Genomic DNA, 16,946 nt, shown 5'->3' with positions numbered 1-16,946 from the left:
TTTGTAAAAATTATTGAAACATCAATTTAGTTCATACAATGTCTTATATATTATTGTACAAATATATTTTAACATAAATAATATTAAAATAACAATATGAAGCAACATACATATCCAACATGTTTCAGTATGGTAACGCATAAAATCAGAAGTTATATAAGATTGGTTGTGAATAAGATATCTCACATTATGTTGCTTTTTTTAATCTATCTTACAACAATAAGATGTCGATCTGTTCATTATTTTATAACTATAAATGATGAATGTAAGATAATAAAGAATAAAAAATTTGCGAACTTGTTTTATGTCGAGGTAGTGTTAGAAGTTATAGTATGTTATGTCTCGTACAAATATTTATTAAATCTAACACTATTTATTTGTATAATACTATGTAGAATGCAATTATTCATTCAATTAATCTTTGTTTAACTAATAATGATTTACAGAAATAAATAAAAATTTAAATCTTAAAATTACTGATTTAGAAAAAGCAAACGTTATGTTTTTTTACAAAGCTTATTAAAATTTTAGAAAAATATCTTTAAAAATTGCTAATATTTTATATGCATATTTTTTATATTTATATGAAATATAAAATAACTTTTATTTCTGTATAATAAAAATATTAACTAGTATGTATTATATATGATGCAATTGTTAAGTATAAAGAAAAAAGTAAAATAAATAATAAAATAATAAATAATAATAAAAAAATAATAATTAGTATAGATATTTAAAATACCATACAAAGTTTATTAAAATTTAGCATGTCATATGATATGATATTTTTAAATATATATTTATTTTGTATTCTTAATTTCTAAATCGAATAGTTAATATTTTATAATAAATATTATAAATTTAAAGATTTTTATCTGCTATGATAAAATATAAAATCAATATTTATAATAATAATAAGATTTTTTCAAAAAGTACGATTACGATTTCTATCATTAAATAAAAATTGTAGGAAAAATAAGATGATAATACTGAACTTAAGAAAAATGAAAAAATGTCAAGTTATTAATTTAATTGAAATTTTCAATTCATTGTTTTAACGCATACAACTATTAAATTTACCTTATTTAATATGTAAAAAAACATTAAAAATAAGGAATTTTTATATAAAAACAATTTTGTCTTAAACAACTTTATCGGTTAAAATAATCATTGATTACGCTAATCGGAATTTAATCACAGCCAGTCTAGCAAATTGATAATAGCTTTACTTTTTAACTTAGAATTCTTCCACGAATACAGAATTGGTCAAAGTTATCACGTTTCATTCAAAAAAGCATTCAAATAGCAATAACATGGCATACCTAATCCAATTTCGTTAATCTAGTCTTCGCGTTCTAATCTTTGAAATTTATTTTCTTGTTCTGTAAAATATTTTACACTTTTTGAGCACTTTCTTATTCTAAATTTTGAACAATTTCGCGTGCAAAAATTTTCACGCAAATTTTATTATTCTCTGACTTATGCATTCATAAGTTACAATCAAGTCACAAACTAACTTTTTAATAAAAATTCAATTCTGATGGTGCATTCGTAAAAAATTCATCTTTTGCAAAGAAGAGAGAGAAGAATAGAGGAGAATAGAGTTTTAATTCAATTTCGCATGATAATCAAAGGAACTGATGGTATCTCGCGATCCTGATCTTGATGTAAGGGAAGTATTATTTGAGATTTGCGAGACTGTACTAGTACTCCTTGAAATTACACTCTTGAAAAATGGTAATTCTGTAACATTGCGTTCTTGCCAACCAAAATATTGTAGTAGCTGTCGCATGATCTTTCTTCTACACACAAATAAAACGAAAATGATAAGGCCTTGCAAGGCGTTTATTGTGTCAATAGGATACCAGATGATCGCTAATATGGGCCCAGCATCATACCACCATAATATCTCTAATATGGCAAAAATCCAACTTACAATCCAATTTATTCCCATCACTATGAACAGCTTCAGATATGTTCTGAATCTACGATTAAATATAATTTGTGATTATGATTATTAGTAAGAAAAAGATATATAATATCTTTTAGGAAAATAAATATTTATGAGGTAGATATTTTTAATAACAGTACATTTTTAATAAGCAAATTGAAGCAAATCTTGACTAATCTTGACGAACAATAATACTACAATTAATCAATAAGGGCAATTGAGAATCCGCACGATAAGAAATGCGCGATTTAAAATTTATATTTTATGAGATTTATTAATATAAAAATGTACCAAACGTTTCTGCTCCAATTCAAACTATGTTCAATGATATATATATAATAGCTCGAATTAAAGCCGAAACATTTGATAAACATTTGATAAATTTTTGATTAATAAATCTCAAAAAATATAATTGCGCACTTCTTACTGCATGGATTTTCAGCGGCTCTAATTGTTGAATTGTCAAATTATATGGAAAATCTTTCAAAATTGCTACATTTATATCGAAATTTTTTAAATTATTTATTAACAAATAATATTTTTTAGATGCGGATGAATGTAGAATATTTTTGTAGATGAGATTAATTGTTTGATTGTACAGACCTCTGCATGTTTTCATCGTAGTACTTTTTCGCTGAATCTCTTAGCTGATGGTCTGTATTTTTATTCTGATAAACAATTATTACTATCGTGGCGATGAAAAAACAAATGTTACTGATAACGGAAATAGCCGTGGGTACGAAAAAATACAATACCTTTGCCAGATCCCCTGAAACGGAAAAAACAAATCAATCGCATTGTATGCTAATATACATAAATGAATCTATAATTTTAATCTGAAATTTCTTTGAAATATTTAATATCAAGATTCCAGTAAAATTCTATTATCGCTAATAGAGATTTCATTAGCTATACTACTTACGATTATACCAAAATTTGCTCTCGCACATTTTCGGTTTGATCGCTTTGTGATCTGGTATACCAGGAACATAATCCATGAAGGCACAGAGACCAGTGAGAAACAAAGAAATTCCCCACGCAGAAATCGAATATAATATGAACTTTTTTTTCTCTTTGTGCTTTAAGTTTTGTTGACGTGAACGGAGTTTTCTATAAAATGCAATTTATGCAATTTATATTTAACCAATAATAAATTACCGTCTAGTATGTACATTTGACAACAAAAAAATACCTTTGAAATTAACATCTTGCAAATAATTATGCTTGCGTAGACTTTTACTACATACATATAAAATACATACAAGTTACACATATAATATACATTTAGAATAGAATGGCTTCTTTACACAAATCAATTTTTCTATCTTGAAGAACAGAGACTTTTTTTTATAAAATTTTCTATCTGATTAATTTTATTATTTGATTATACTTGTTCTACGTTAAAAGATAAAATAATAAAATAATAGTTTTTAAAATTTTTTATATATAGAATTGAATAAGATACGTATACATAAAGTACAGTCTGAAATATTTGGCTTACCTAAATGTCCACCAGATATCGAAGCATGTCATGGTTAGCCAAAAGAAACTTGCCAAAAAAAAGAAATTGAAAGTGTAAGCTGTAATAATTAAAGATAATGACTAAAGGAATTACTTATTATTTAATTGCAAATTTTTAATTATAAAAATAAATTTAACAAATGACACACCAATAGAACTAAATAACATTTTCATTTCAATACGACTTTCGCTACATTTTTACATCAAAAGTTTTATATATATACAAGACATTAAATATATTTTTAAACAATATTTGATATTTAGTTACTAAAGTAGAAGTTTTAATAATTTCCATATTGTTCAGTTATTAGAAAAAAAAAGCGCAGATATATATAGACTACTATCTAAGGTATATCTACGCTAGATATGATTATTATAATAAATATTATTATAATAAGTATTGGTATACACATACCCAGAGGAATGCAAATCTTTGATAAATGCAAATCTCTCACTTCATGGAAAAAATACAGAATTACGTATGTGACAAATAACGAAGCGATATGTCCACGTAATGTATGGCCGTGCATATTTTGGAGTTCCGGTAATATGGAATATACTATGAATGTTAGTAACAAAAATGGTACGGATATTAGGAGACAAATGTTTATAAATAGCGGAACTTTAATCAGTTTCTTACAAACGAACACATCATAAATATTCCGTTTCATAATAGCAAGACAATAGGATGTCGATGGAATTATCTGATTAGGAGTTTGATACAAAGAGCCATCGTTGAGAAATGAATATTCATTCGGCTCAAGGATACGAAGTTCATATCCTTCTGCAACACATGGATCATGGACGGTCATTTGAAATAGTTGATCCAATTTCTTATCCTCGGACTCATTCTTGTTTTCGTAGAGGTTTGGAAAAGAATAATTATTCTGTCCAACGGCGCAATTTTTTTGATACGTCAGATGTTCGCCAAAAGGACAACAGAGCTGAAGGCAACTGTTGTTTTCACATGCCTCATATGGAATGAGGGCGATAATTATATTATTATTATAATCATCTGTGTTGGAATTTTCATAGAGGTCATAGGATGTAGTATTGCTCTTGTTTTCAAACTTCATTAGACTTTTATCAATTTTTTGCAACGTAAAGACGCTTTTATCATTAATTTCTGTAGAAACATAAGACTCCGTTTCGTTATTCTCTTCATGATTTTTCGTAATACGTTCATGAGATGTATGCAATACAAAATCACTATCCTCACGATCATTCTTCGTAAAATTTCTATGAATCTCATAGAGCATCTTATCATCTCGGTCCCTCGTAGAGTTCCCCAGATGATACCTCGAGAAATTGTTGCTATCATCACCGTTTGTAGAATGTCCCCGAGACTTCATGGACGAAACAATAAGTAGAAACATGTAGCACCAAAATGCAACATTTGATGATTGCATTGTCGAATTATTGGCAATCACAAAACAAAAATTTAGGTTTTTCTTTATAAGCGAACATCCACGCGAACATCCAACACGATATGATCACTCACTGAAATGAGCATAATATCTTCATTTTGCACTAGTTTTACAAGGAAATCTATTTTTGAAATAAGCATGCAAATGCTGTTATAAAGGCTAAAGATATTGATAAAAAGCAAATACCTCGACAAAGCAGGTTTTTAATAGATGATGACAGACAGTAAGAAGATTTTAATTATTTACTTGATATGATTTCTTTAGGATATCTTACATGGAGAATATAAGAGATTTATAAAAGTGATTAAGAATGAAGTGATTAACGCACCAAAGATGACACAAGCAAAGGATGAAAACTTTATACATTCAAAGATTAATTTTACCTTCAGGTAAGCATAAAAATGCGGATCTTGTTACATATAATATGACAACGTGATATTAAGACGTCACATCAAATTCTCCAGACAGCACAAAGTCCAAAATTGAGATATGCCTTTTTAAAGATATCTTTGTAAAAGACATTTAAAAGATGCTTTGAAGACATTTTATATTTCAATTTTAGAATTAAATTGTCTGCTATGTATCGAAAACTTTTTTGTCATTAAATGCGTTATCGCTATCAGATAATGTATTTACGTAACTCATATTACTATAAATTTTTTAAATTTTGGATACCAAAGAAATTCTCTTACGAAATAACATAAACATGAATAAAAAATTAACACTCTTATTATTTGTGCAAAAAGTATTTTGTCTATGAAGCAACATTGACAATACAATCGAAGAAGATAATTTTTTTCTTCTAAATTACAAAGGATCCTTTTTTTATTCTTAATGATATTATTTTTTAACATTTCTATGTTCTTTAAAATAATATTTTTTTCGTATTGTGGAATAGAGTGAAGAATGAAAAATGCTGGAATTTAAGAAGAAATTTAATTGATCGTGAGGTGTTAAAAATAAAGAGATTTGAAATGTTCTTTGGAGATAATGTTTGTTAATACAAGTTTGTTAAGACAAATCATAAATCACTTGCCTTCATGCCATTTGTTATATTCTCCATGCATTTATTCTGGATAAAGAAAACGTTGAAATGATAATATCCATAATATTTGTATGCCTTTCATTCATTCGTTCTGGATAAAGAAAATATTGAAATGAATAAAGCGAAATGAATAAATGCTGAATTTTCCACAATTCTTATTGTAAGATTATAAGATTTTTATTGTAAGATAATAAAATCTTCAGATAATAAAATGAATGTAAAATAATGAAAGAAAGAAATATCCAAGATTATCCGGAAAACTTACATCTTGGAATTGTTGAGCAAGAATTACACGGAAAATTTACAAATTGCGAGATAAGTTGATTGTAAATCAAGATAAAATTAAAATATTGTTTTTTAATATTGCTTCTCTCATATTTCATGTAATTTTTTTGCATTTCAGCTATGATAATTGCAACGTATCATTTATTTCCGGCATGTAAATTTCCCTTCGTGATTATCTTGATTAGTCACGTCTCTTTGAGTCACAATTACACGGAAAATTTGCAAATTACAATATAAATTAGTAATGAGATAAGTTAATGTAAAGATTAAATTGTCACTCTTGTTAATATTATTGCTATCGTATATTATAAGATCGTTGTATTTCAATTATGATAGTCGCAATTAATATATAATTTATTAAGTGCTTAAGTTCTGTAAATTTTCCGGATAATTTTCCTAGCTATTTATTTTTCTTGTTATTTTATATTTACATCTGTTATTCGAAGATTTAAATATAAAATACTGAATGAATTATGTACATCTTTCCATATAATTAGCAAAATCTTAGCAACCTGTCAACAAACTGCTAACAAATTTGGTCAAACTTTTAGCAAATTAATATTAACTGCATTAAACTCGTGTTTTGTAAATTTACTGACAGAATTTATTGGTAGAACAACAGATTATTTGCAAAAATCGAGCAGAATCAAATAATTTTATAAACTTTTAAATAGAATATACAATTTAAATGGTTATAAAAAAGCATATTTTGCTTAGTATTTGCAGTCAAACTTACATCATATTTTGCCATTACATTCCGTTAATAAATTTTGTTATATTTTACTAACAAAATTAGAAAACACCAAGAACTTGTAACACTTTAAAATTTATTCTCGCAAATGTAACTATTCACATATTTGATTATCTAATTTTCTAAAATTTATATACATATAAAATATATACAAAATATATATATATATATAAATTTATATATATATTTATATATATATATATATATAATGTATATATATTATAGTAAATAAAAAACAATTGCTCTAAAACTTGATAGAGGAAATAATTAAATAATCTAATATTGATATTTGATAAGACGATCGAATATTATTTATTTACAATATAATACGGAATAAGTATAAAATTATAATTTTATAATTTACTAAAATTATATTGTGTGTAAAAAAGCTAGATATTAGTATCGAGTTATTCACATAAAATATAATTATGCATTTCAGGTGTAAAAGTTAGAGAAAAATCTTAGCAAATATGCCTTTTTTTCGACAAATTGTTAAACAATGAAACAATTTGAATCCAATATAAAATATGAAAATCTGAATAAAATTCTGTTGTTTTTGAAAAGTATTTTCATGATTGAGTTTAAATTAAATATGGTGACGAATGGAATAGTTAAACTAACTGTATTTAACTTCGCGATTTACTTTCCGATAAATGATCGCGCACTATAGAAATGTATTCAGGTAAGCATCAGAGTAACTACTGAATGACGAGCCATCGACTGTATTAAAAAAGCAGTGCACTTTGCTGCATTCCTATTTTCCCAACTAATATAGCTATCATCATGTGTCATTGCGCAGTTACAACAGTATGGTACTTTATTTGCGCAACGACACCTAACGATAGTCTGTGTATTCAAGAATCAATGAATAGATGTGCTAAGTAACTTTGCACACTTAGTGATTCAGGGAAAAGAAATTACCAATAAAACCCATTTACCATTTACCAATTTGTAAAAATTATTGAAACATCAATTTAGTTTATACAATGTTTTATATATTATTTTAAAAATATATTTTAACATGAATAATATTAAAATAATAATATATAAAGCAACATAAATATCCAACATTCCAGTATGTTCCACTATGGTAATGCATAAAGTCAGAAGTTATATAAGATTGATTGTGAATGAGATATCTGTTATGTTGCTTTTTTAATCTATCTTACAGCAATAAGATGTCGCTTTGTTCAGTATTTTATAGCTGTAAATGCAGTATGTAAGATAATAAAGAAATAAAAAAATAAAAATGCGAATTTGTTTTACGTCAAGATAGTGTTAGAAGTTATAGTATCTTATTATGTCCTGCATGAATTATTAGATTTAATACTATTTATTTATTATAATACTATATGAAATACATTATATCTAGTCAATTAATTTTTGTCTACTTTTAGTTAATTTTAAAAATTTGCTTATTAAGCAATAACATATTACCATTATATCTAGCTTTTAATATCTTTTTAATAAAAATAACTTTTATATGTTCTTAATAATAATAATTTTAATATTACGTGAAAGATTCTTTTGTATTTTATTTTAAAAATAAATGCTAAAAGAATAAGCTCAATTAAACTTTACAAAATTACTTAGATGTAGCGAAATTTTCATTGCCAATCTTGATGTAAAGAGATAATATTCAAAATTACATTATTGTTTCTCATTGGAATCTCGCGAAATTGTAATTTTGCAAAATCGCAGTTCTGTCAACCTTTCTAAGAGTTGTCGCATGATTTCCTTTTTACAGATAAATATGATAAAAGTAAAGAAGCCCAGCAAAGAGAGTTTATTGTACCGAAGAAATGCCAGAATATTATTACCATGTCGGCATTAAGTCTTATTAATATTCTCGTTATGTAGAAAATCGCACTTATAATCAAATTTATTCCCATTACTAGGTACAACTTCACGAATAAATGAAACCTATGAACAAATATACTTCTATATCATCAAATTAAGATTGTTACTGAAGACACATACAGTGTCTTCTGGAGTAAAAAAGATATATTTATAAAAACAAATATATAATGATTATTTTTAAATATTTATAATAATAAATAATTCGGAAAAAATTAATTGAAAAAATATATCATATAATAAGCCTAATTTTAATCATCTTATTGAAAATAGAAATCAATTGACATTACAAACAATTTCTCAGCAGTTATTATTCTTTCATTGGAATGAAGGTAAACTACTACATCAATATTATGTGTGATTTTCCACTTAAGATAATTATATAACACATGATGTATGTATATAACATTGTTGAATAAGAAATTATAATATTGATGTAATGTTATTTTTGATTGGTGTTTACTGGATAATTCTTCCGACTGTACAGACCTCTCCATGGTTTTAAAGTAGCACCTATTCTCCATATTTTTCAGTTGATGAATCGTATGTCTTGTCTTATACGTAATTACCAGTATTGTAATGAAAAAATAAATGTTGATAATAATAGAAATACTGGTTGGTACGATAAAATACAATAACTTTGCCTTTTCCCCTGAAACAAACAACAAATTATTTATAATGTGCTAAGTATTTATAATTTTAATTAAAAATATCAATATAATATTAATTAAAAATATAAACTAAAAATATAAATTGTGAATTAAATCAGGATTAAAATGTTATTCTAACATTAATAAAGAAGATTTATTTATACTTACAACCAAACCAAAATCTTTTTTTGCACATTTCCGGTCGGATCAAGTCTTTTGATATACCAGGAACATAATCCATAATGTCACAGATACCAGTAATCATAAATGCGATAGCCCAGACATAAATCAAATATATTATGAATTTCTTTTTCTTTCGATATTTTATATCTATTTGCTTTAAACGCATTCGTCTGTAAAATGTAATTTGTTTTCAACCAACAATAAATTGTTATTTAATATATACAGTTGAGAAAAAATATATCTTTTAAATTTATATTTTGCAATAATTGTATATAAATTCTTGCTGTATATTTGAAATATTATAATAAGTATGGATTTTTTACACGCAATTAAATTTTTCTATCTTAGTAGTAAAAAGTTTTTTTCATAAAGCTTTCTATCTGATTAGTTATTTAAATCTTATTTTATCTTATTCCATACATAGTCGTTCAAAAAATATAAAAGTCTTTAAAATTTTCTACAGTAAAATAAAGATATAAAAAATATGTACATAAATATAATATGATATATTTTGTCGCTTACCTAAATGTCCGCCAAATATCAAAACATATAACGTTTAGCCAAAAGAAGGATGATAAAAGAAAGAAGTTGTAAATGTAAGCTGAAAAAATAAAAAATAATGTATTAATTGTCAAGCATATCGATAAGATTTATTACTCAGTGTTATATGTAAATTTATAATAAGAAAAATAATTTCACAGCACAACAATATCAAATTAATATTTGTGCTTTACACATAATTTTTATAATTTCTATAATTTTTTTAGATTAGAAAAATATCTATAAAAATGGAAATTATACATACACAAGAGGTACATATTTAAAATTTAAATACCATCTATTATGTGTATTCCTAAAAATTTAACAATAATATTATTACCAGAAAAAAAATAAATATGCAGATGCGTTTAAACCAACAGTTACAAATATGTATATATATATATATATATATATATATATATATATATATAAGCTACGTTGTTACATAATAATATATAGTATACAATACCCAGTGGAATGCAATATTTTGATTCATGTAGATCATTCATTTGCTGGCCAAAAGGCATAATCAAGAACGTAATGAATGAGTAATGTATGTTCGTAACGTATAACCATGCATGTTTTGCAGCTTCGGTAATATGGAATAAACCACGAAGGTCAGCAATAGAAATGGCAAGGACACTAGAAAGCACGCGGATATCAATATCGGATATTTAATCCTACTTTCGCAAACAATTATATTGAAAGAAATATTCTTTTTCATAATGGCGAAGCAATCTGATGTCCATGAAGATAGTTGGACAAACTTTCTGTACAAAGTATTGTTGTTTAGGAATAAATACTGATTAGAATAAAGGCGACGGCATTGAAATCCTTGAACACCGCATGGACCGAAGATGATCATTTGAAATAATTGTTCCAATTTATTATCTTTGTAATCACTCTTGAATTCTATGAAAAAGAATATTTAGTCATTCCAGGAATGCATTTTCCTTCATATGTTAAATGATGTCCTAAAGGACAATAAAACTGAGTGCAAATGTCGTTGTCACAAAATTCATATTAAATATCGAGTATAATAGCGCTTATAATTATAATTATAAGCGCTATTATAAGCGTTATTATAATTATTATCATAATAATTCACATCAATATCATAGAATTCGTATGATATAGAATTATTCTCAAGATTGATTATTATAAGACTTTTGTTAATTTCTTGCATCATAGAGTTATCTTCATCATTGAGTTCTGTAAAACTTGCACTCCATCTGATTATTCTCTTTGTACTCACTTATCGTGATAGATTTATGCGACTTGTACCATATCGTATTATCCACATTATCCTTGTAATCATTCTTTGTAAAATTCATATGGATTTCATTTTGCATTTCGTCGTCTCGAATCCTCGTAGAATTCATAAGAAGATCATACCGTAAAGTAGAATTCTTTTCATCGTTTATAAAATTTCCCCAAGATTTCATGGACGAAATAACAAGCAGAAATATATAATACCAAAATGCGATATTTGGTGACTGCATCGTCAAACTATTGATATGTCTGAATTCACAAAATAAAAATTTTAGTTTCTGTTTTGTGAGCAAATATGCAATTCAATAGTGACAAGTTATGAAAACGTGATATTTTAATTTTGCAACGATCTTGTCCAAAAAATAAAGAATGAATTTATTTTTGTAATAAGCCTGCGAATAGACAATAGGTAAACAAATTAATGAGATCGGTCAGTTACAAATGACAACAGAGCAACAAGAAAAAATTTCAATTTTTTTCAATTTTAGATGACATGTTTGCTTTAAAGTGTAACAGTGTTATATATTACATGTAAAACAAGATTCATAAAATTAATGTAAGAAATTATTATGAAAGAATGATCAATAACACGAACAAAAAAAATGAGAGTTTTATACATTCAGAGATTAACTTTACATTACACTAAGAAAGAAAAGATGTCATGCAATCGAAGAAGATAATCTTTTCAGAGGAAAAACAGAATGAAATTCAGAGGAAAAAGGGAATGATATTCTTAATAATATTAACATTTTTGTATTCCTCAGAACATCTTCTTTTAAATGAGAGTTAAAAATAGCTAGAAAAAAATTTATTTGATTTTGATGTGTTAAGAATTAAGAATAATGAAGTTTAAAATGTTCTTTGTTCGAAACAATGTTCATTAATAGAGAATTGACTTCGTGGATTATAGACAACTTATCATCATTTCATTTGTCACATTTTTTACGCGTCATTTTGGATAAAAAAAATATAGAAGCGATAGCACAGCGATATGATAAATTGGAATTGCTTTCGGAATGATGACTTATTAAATTTTTTTTATATTGTTTACATGTAAAAATATATTAGCATATATTAAAATATATTAAATTCTTTTTTATATTTACAAGAATTTTATATTTACAAGAATTTCATAAAACAAAAACTGACAACGTTAAGTCATAATTATAGAGAAAATTTGCAAATTTTGAGATTGTTAATTTCAAATAAATAAACTAAAACAATTATTGGATTATTATTTATTAATGTTACTTTTTTCTCATTTTACATAAATTTTCCGAAAAGTCTTGCTATCCCTTTTTCTCTTATTATTTTATATTTATTATTTGAAAATTTTATTATCAATTATATAATAAAAATTATACTATAATGTAATGTTAAAAAAAATATTTAATTATTCAATTTTCTTATTAACTATTTGTATTGAAAAAAACATATCGGATTCATTTTTTTAAACAGTATTTTTTGTACAATAATTATTTCAGATACCAAGCATTTTCCTGTTATATACACAGTAGTTATTTACTTATTATGTTATTTATAATAGTTCTTTATGCAGGAGAAAAAATTACATTAATTAATATCCGAAAAATTCAAGAAGATTTTAAGAAAACCACGATGAGAGATCATATTAGCGTATTTTTTTTGAAACTCTTGAATTTTTATTTTCAAATTTACTATATCAAGTAAAATATTGTGGTTTGTACGTGCATATATCATATGTATTGCCAATAATTGTTCTAGAAGATGAAAATAATTAAAAGGAAAAATAATTAAAAGGAAAAAAATTTTAATGTATTGTATATTTTATGTATTGTAAGATTATTTGTTATTATGCATAAGAAAAACAAATAATATTTGTACACGATAAATGATGCAAAAATCTAGTGAATGATTTTTATTTAATAAAACTATGTAAAAAATGCATATTATCGAATTATTAATGTATTATTATAAATTTTTTAGAGAAAAAAGAGAGCTTATTTTTTTTCAATAAATTATTAAAACATTTTTAAAATAATTTGAATTACGTATGATTTTCATATAATATATGATTTATATATAAAATATGTATGAAAATAATTTAAATAGAATACTGTTATTTTTAATGGTTATAATTAATTCTAAATTAAATATAGTGATGAAATAAGCCAACACTGTGTCCGATTTTATGATTCACTTCCCAACAACGACAGAACACTATAGAACGTACTCAGGCAAACTACAAGACAAAACTACTGAATAATGAGTCATTAATTGCATTGAAAAGCTGTACATCTCGCTGGGGAATATATGATAATTCAAGGAAAGGAATTACCATCAACTTTTTAAACATAGTACTTTGACCAATCCAAGTAATATATTTGCCATATTATTCTTGTCTTATGACATCATCAAATCACGTGGCTCTTCTTGCATAATCAAACTCCTTTAGTTTAGCATTATAAGTTATCGGAAACAATGTAACTCGTGAAACATCTTATATGTTATTCTAATATATTTTTACATAAATATATTAAAATAATAATCAAAAAATAAAACAAGACATATATTTGTATATTTCACTGTGAGAATACATGAAATTAGAAGTTGTGTAAAATTAATTGTGAGTGAAATATATCTATTGCTTTCTCATTCTTATCTTATAGCAGTAGGATATCATTCTATTCAGTATTTTACAACTGCAAGTGCTAAATGTAACATAATACAATTAAACATAATACAGAATTAAAAATATAAAATTATGGATTTGTCTTATTTCGAGATAACATTGAAATTTATAATATTTTATGCTTTGTACAAATAATTATTAAATTTCTAATAAATTCGATATATATCTATCTTTTCTATATTTCTTTTCTATCTTATCTATATTTTATCTATTATATTCTATATCTATATTTATCTATTATAATATTCCAAATTACATTTACTAAATTAATTTTTGTCTATTTTTGTCTATTTTTATCTGACATTTTTAAAAATTTACTTAACAATACATTACCATTAGATTTAATTTTTTAACATTTATTGAAATATTTTAATATTATATAAAAGATTATCTTGCATCTTACTTTAAAAGTGAAATCTAAGAATAGGCCTAATTGGATTTCGCACAATGATCAAATGAACTGATTCGTTGCGAGATTGTCATACTTGATTTTGATGTAAAAGAGGTGATATTCGAAACTATGCTATTATTCCTCGATAAAACCTCACAAATTTGCAGTTGTACAAGATCGTGACCTCGCCAACCAAATCTTTCTAAAAGCTGCAGTATAATCTTTTTTTTGCACACAAATATGACGAAAATAATAAGACCTTGTAAAGAATTTATCATATCGACAGAATACCAGAATATTATTGTCACATCATCATTGATTTTTATTATTGTCTTCAGTATGTAAAAACTCCAACTTATAATCAAATTTATTCCCATCACTAGGAACAACTTCACGAATAAGCTGAATCTGCGAATAAACATATTCTTATAATGCCTATGATTAAAATCATTACTGACGACAAGGTGTATCTTCTAGGAGTATAAAAAATATGTTTATTTATGAAAATATATATTTATGAAAATATAAAATATTTATGATCATTATTTTTAAATAGTTTTTAAATAATAATAATAATAAATAATTCAAAGAGAATCAATTTAGGAAAATATAATAGACTTAACTTTATCTTATTAAAAATAAAAATTAGTTAACTACATGAACTATTTATCAGCAGATATTATTTATATCAACATGGAATAAAGATAAATTACTACGTATCACATCAACATTACGATTTTCCACTCAATACAATTATGTGATATAACACACGTTATATATAGCAATTACATTGTTGAGTAAGAAATTATAATATTGATATAATGTTATTTTTAATTGATGTCAAATCAAACGTTGATGTATGCATATTCTTTCGATTGTACGGACCTCTGCATCGTTTCAATGTAGCATCTATTCTCCTTGTCTCTGAGATAATAAGATGTACATTTCGTCTGATACACAGTTATCGATATGGCGATGAAAAAACAAATGTTACTGATAACAGAAATAGCTGTAGGTACGAAAAAGTACAACGTCTTTGCCTTCTCATCTAAAACGGAAAATAAATTGTTCACATTATGCGCTAATATGTGTAAACATATCTGTAATTTCAATTTAACATTTTTAATTAAATCAAGATTTTGATGAAATATTATACTAGCGCTAATAAAGACTTATTTATTTTGATATTACTTACTACTGAACCAAAATTTCCTTTTACATATTTCTGGCTGAATAATAAAATCTTTTAATTTGTCGGGAACATAATAATCCATAATAGCACAAATACCAGTGACCATAAAGGCAATTGACCACACATAAATCGAATATATTATGAACTTCTTTCGATGTTATGTGTTCATTGAACGGAGTCGTCTGTAAATTGCAATTTATATTTAGCTAACAACGAATTATTATTCAAGTATATACAGTTGAAAAAGAAAATACTTTTAAAATTAATATTTTGCAATAATCATGCGTAAATTCTTGCTATATTATACATGAGATATAAATATTTATAACAGATATAACTTCTTCATATACAATCAAATTTTTCTATCTTGAAACAAAAGAAAGATTTTTTTCATAAAGTTTTTTATTTGATTAGTTCTGTTATTTGAATATTTTATACCACAAACGCAAGAAATTTAAGAAATATAAAAGTTTCTAAAATTTTTCACAGAATGAACCTAAATAAAATATGTATATAAATCTACAGAAGAAATGTTCAAAATAAGAATAAACAAATATAATATATTTTGCACATTTCTGCTGTATAGAAGGTATAATATAGTTCATCGCTTACCTAAATGTCCACCAAATGTCGAAACACGTTACATTTAACCAGAAAAAGCAAGATAAAAAAAAAGAAATTGTAAATGTAGGCTGAAAAAACAAAAAATAATATGTTAATTATCAAATATCAACAAGGTTTATTATTTATTCTTACTTTATAAATTTATAATAAAAAAAAAATAAGTTTCATAAATATAAAATTTAACATTGTTTCATAATATAATTTCTACAACTTTTTTAAATAAAAAAAAAAAACTGTACAAATATAAATTATACACAAGAGTGTGTACGCTTAAAATTTAAATACCATTTATTGTATGTTTTTTTTTTAAATTTAATACTAATATTATAATTGGAAAAAAATATAAATATGTGTAGATGTATCTAGATAAATAGTTGTAGGTGTATTTAAGCTCTACATTACTACATTATTATACATAATATACACATACACATTATTATACATAATTATTATACATAATTATACATAATTATACTATAATTATATTATCTTATACTATATAATTATGTTATACTATAATTATATTATAATTATTATACATAATATACACTGTACCTAATGGAATGCAATATCTTGATTTATGTAA

The 16,946-nt window shown here is 24.7% G+C and overlaps 2 protein-coding genes and 1 pseudogene across 3 annotated transcripts; all 3 read right to left on the bottom strand.

The window, feature by feature from the left end:
* On the bottom strand, positions 1-7,862 carry LOC105432803 (G protein-coupled receptor Mth2-like). Its single transcript, XM_011647763.3, has 6 exons — positions 7,602-7,862; positions 3,888-4,972; positions 3,453-3,531; positions 2,874-3,061; positions 2,555-2,720; positions 1-1,985 (listed from the first exon to the last, which is right to left on the bottom strand). Exons 2-6 carry the CDS (start codon positions 4,879-4,881, stop codon positions 1,607-1,609), a joined length of 1,806 nt encoding a protein of 601 aa, XP_011646065.2. The 5' UTR covers positions 4,882-4,972; positions 7,602-7,862; the 3' UTR covers positions 1-1,606.
* LOC105432802 (G protein-coupled receptor Mth2-like) lies at positions 7,269-11,236 on the bottom strand (annotated as a pseudogene). Its single transcript, XR_016141075.1, has 5 exons — positions 10,680-11,236; positions 10,193-10,271; positions 9,656-9,840; positions 9,327-9,489; positions 7,269-8,903 (listed from the first exon to the last, which is right to left on the bottom strand). The product of XR_016141075.1 is annotated as a G protein-coupled receptor Mth2-like (transcript).
* A 2,333-nt stretch (positions 11,237-13,569) lies between these two features.
* Positions 13,570-16,455, bottom strand: LOC148934711 (G protein-coupled receptor Mth2-like). The gene is made up of 3 exons (XM_089083790.1): positions 15,740-16,455; positions 15,430-15,592; positions 13,570-14,952 (listed from the first exon to the last, which is right to left on the bottom strand). The coding sequence occupies exons 1-3, from the start codon at positions 15,840-15,842 to the stop codon at positions 14,583-14,585; spliced, it is 636 nt and encodes a 211-aa protein (XP_088939916.1). The 5' UTR covers positions 15,843-16,455; the 3' UTR covers positions 13,570-14,582.
* Between the last annotated feature and the right edge of the window lie 491 nt (positions 16,456-16,946).

The sequence above is a fragment of the Pogonomyrmex barbatus genome, unplaced genomic scaffold, assembly GCF_055798465.1.
Source record: "Pogonomyrmex barbatus isolate J1 unplaced genomic scaffold, ASM5579846v1 scaffold8, whole genome shotgun sequence".
Taxonomy (NCBI): domain Eukaryota; kingdom Metazoa; phylum Arthropoda; class Insecta; order Hymenoptera; family Formicidae; genus Pogonomyrmex; species Pogonomyrmex barbatus.
This window is presented reverse-complemented; position numbering and strand designations above follow the sequence as displayed.

Bases quoted from the DNA above. Each gene is read 5' to 3' on its own strand.
- LOC105432803 (XM_011647763.3), bottom strand. From the start codon at position 4,881: ATGCAATCATCAAATGTTGCATTTTGGTGCTACATGTTTCTACTTATT. The intron at 3,532-3,887 runs GTATGTGTATAC...TAATTATTACAG, and splicing joins AAAGATTTGCATTCCTCTGG to CTTACACTTTCAATTTCTTT. The intron at 3,062-3,452 runs GTAAGCCAAATA...TGCATTTTATAG, and splicing joins GATATCTGGTGGACATTTAG to AAAACTCCGTTCACGTCAAC.
- LOC148934711 (XM_089083790.1), bottom strand. From the start codon at position 15,842: ATGGTCACTGGTATTTGTGCTATTATGGATTATTATGTTCCCGACAAA. The intron at 15,593-15,739 runs GTAAGTAATATC...TTTCCGTTTTAG, and splicing joins AAGGAAATTTTGGTTCAGTA to ATGAGAAGGCAAAGACGTTG. The intron at 14,953-15,429 runs GTCCGTACAATC...GTTTATTCGCAG, and splicing joins TACATTGAAACGATGCAGAG to ATTCAGCTTATTCGTGAAGT.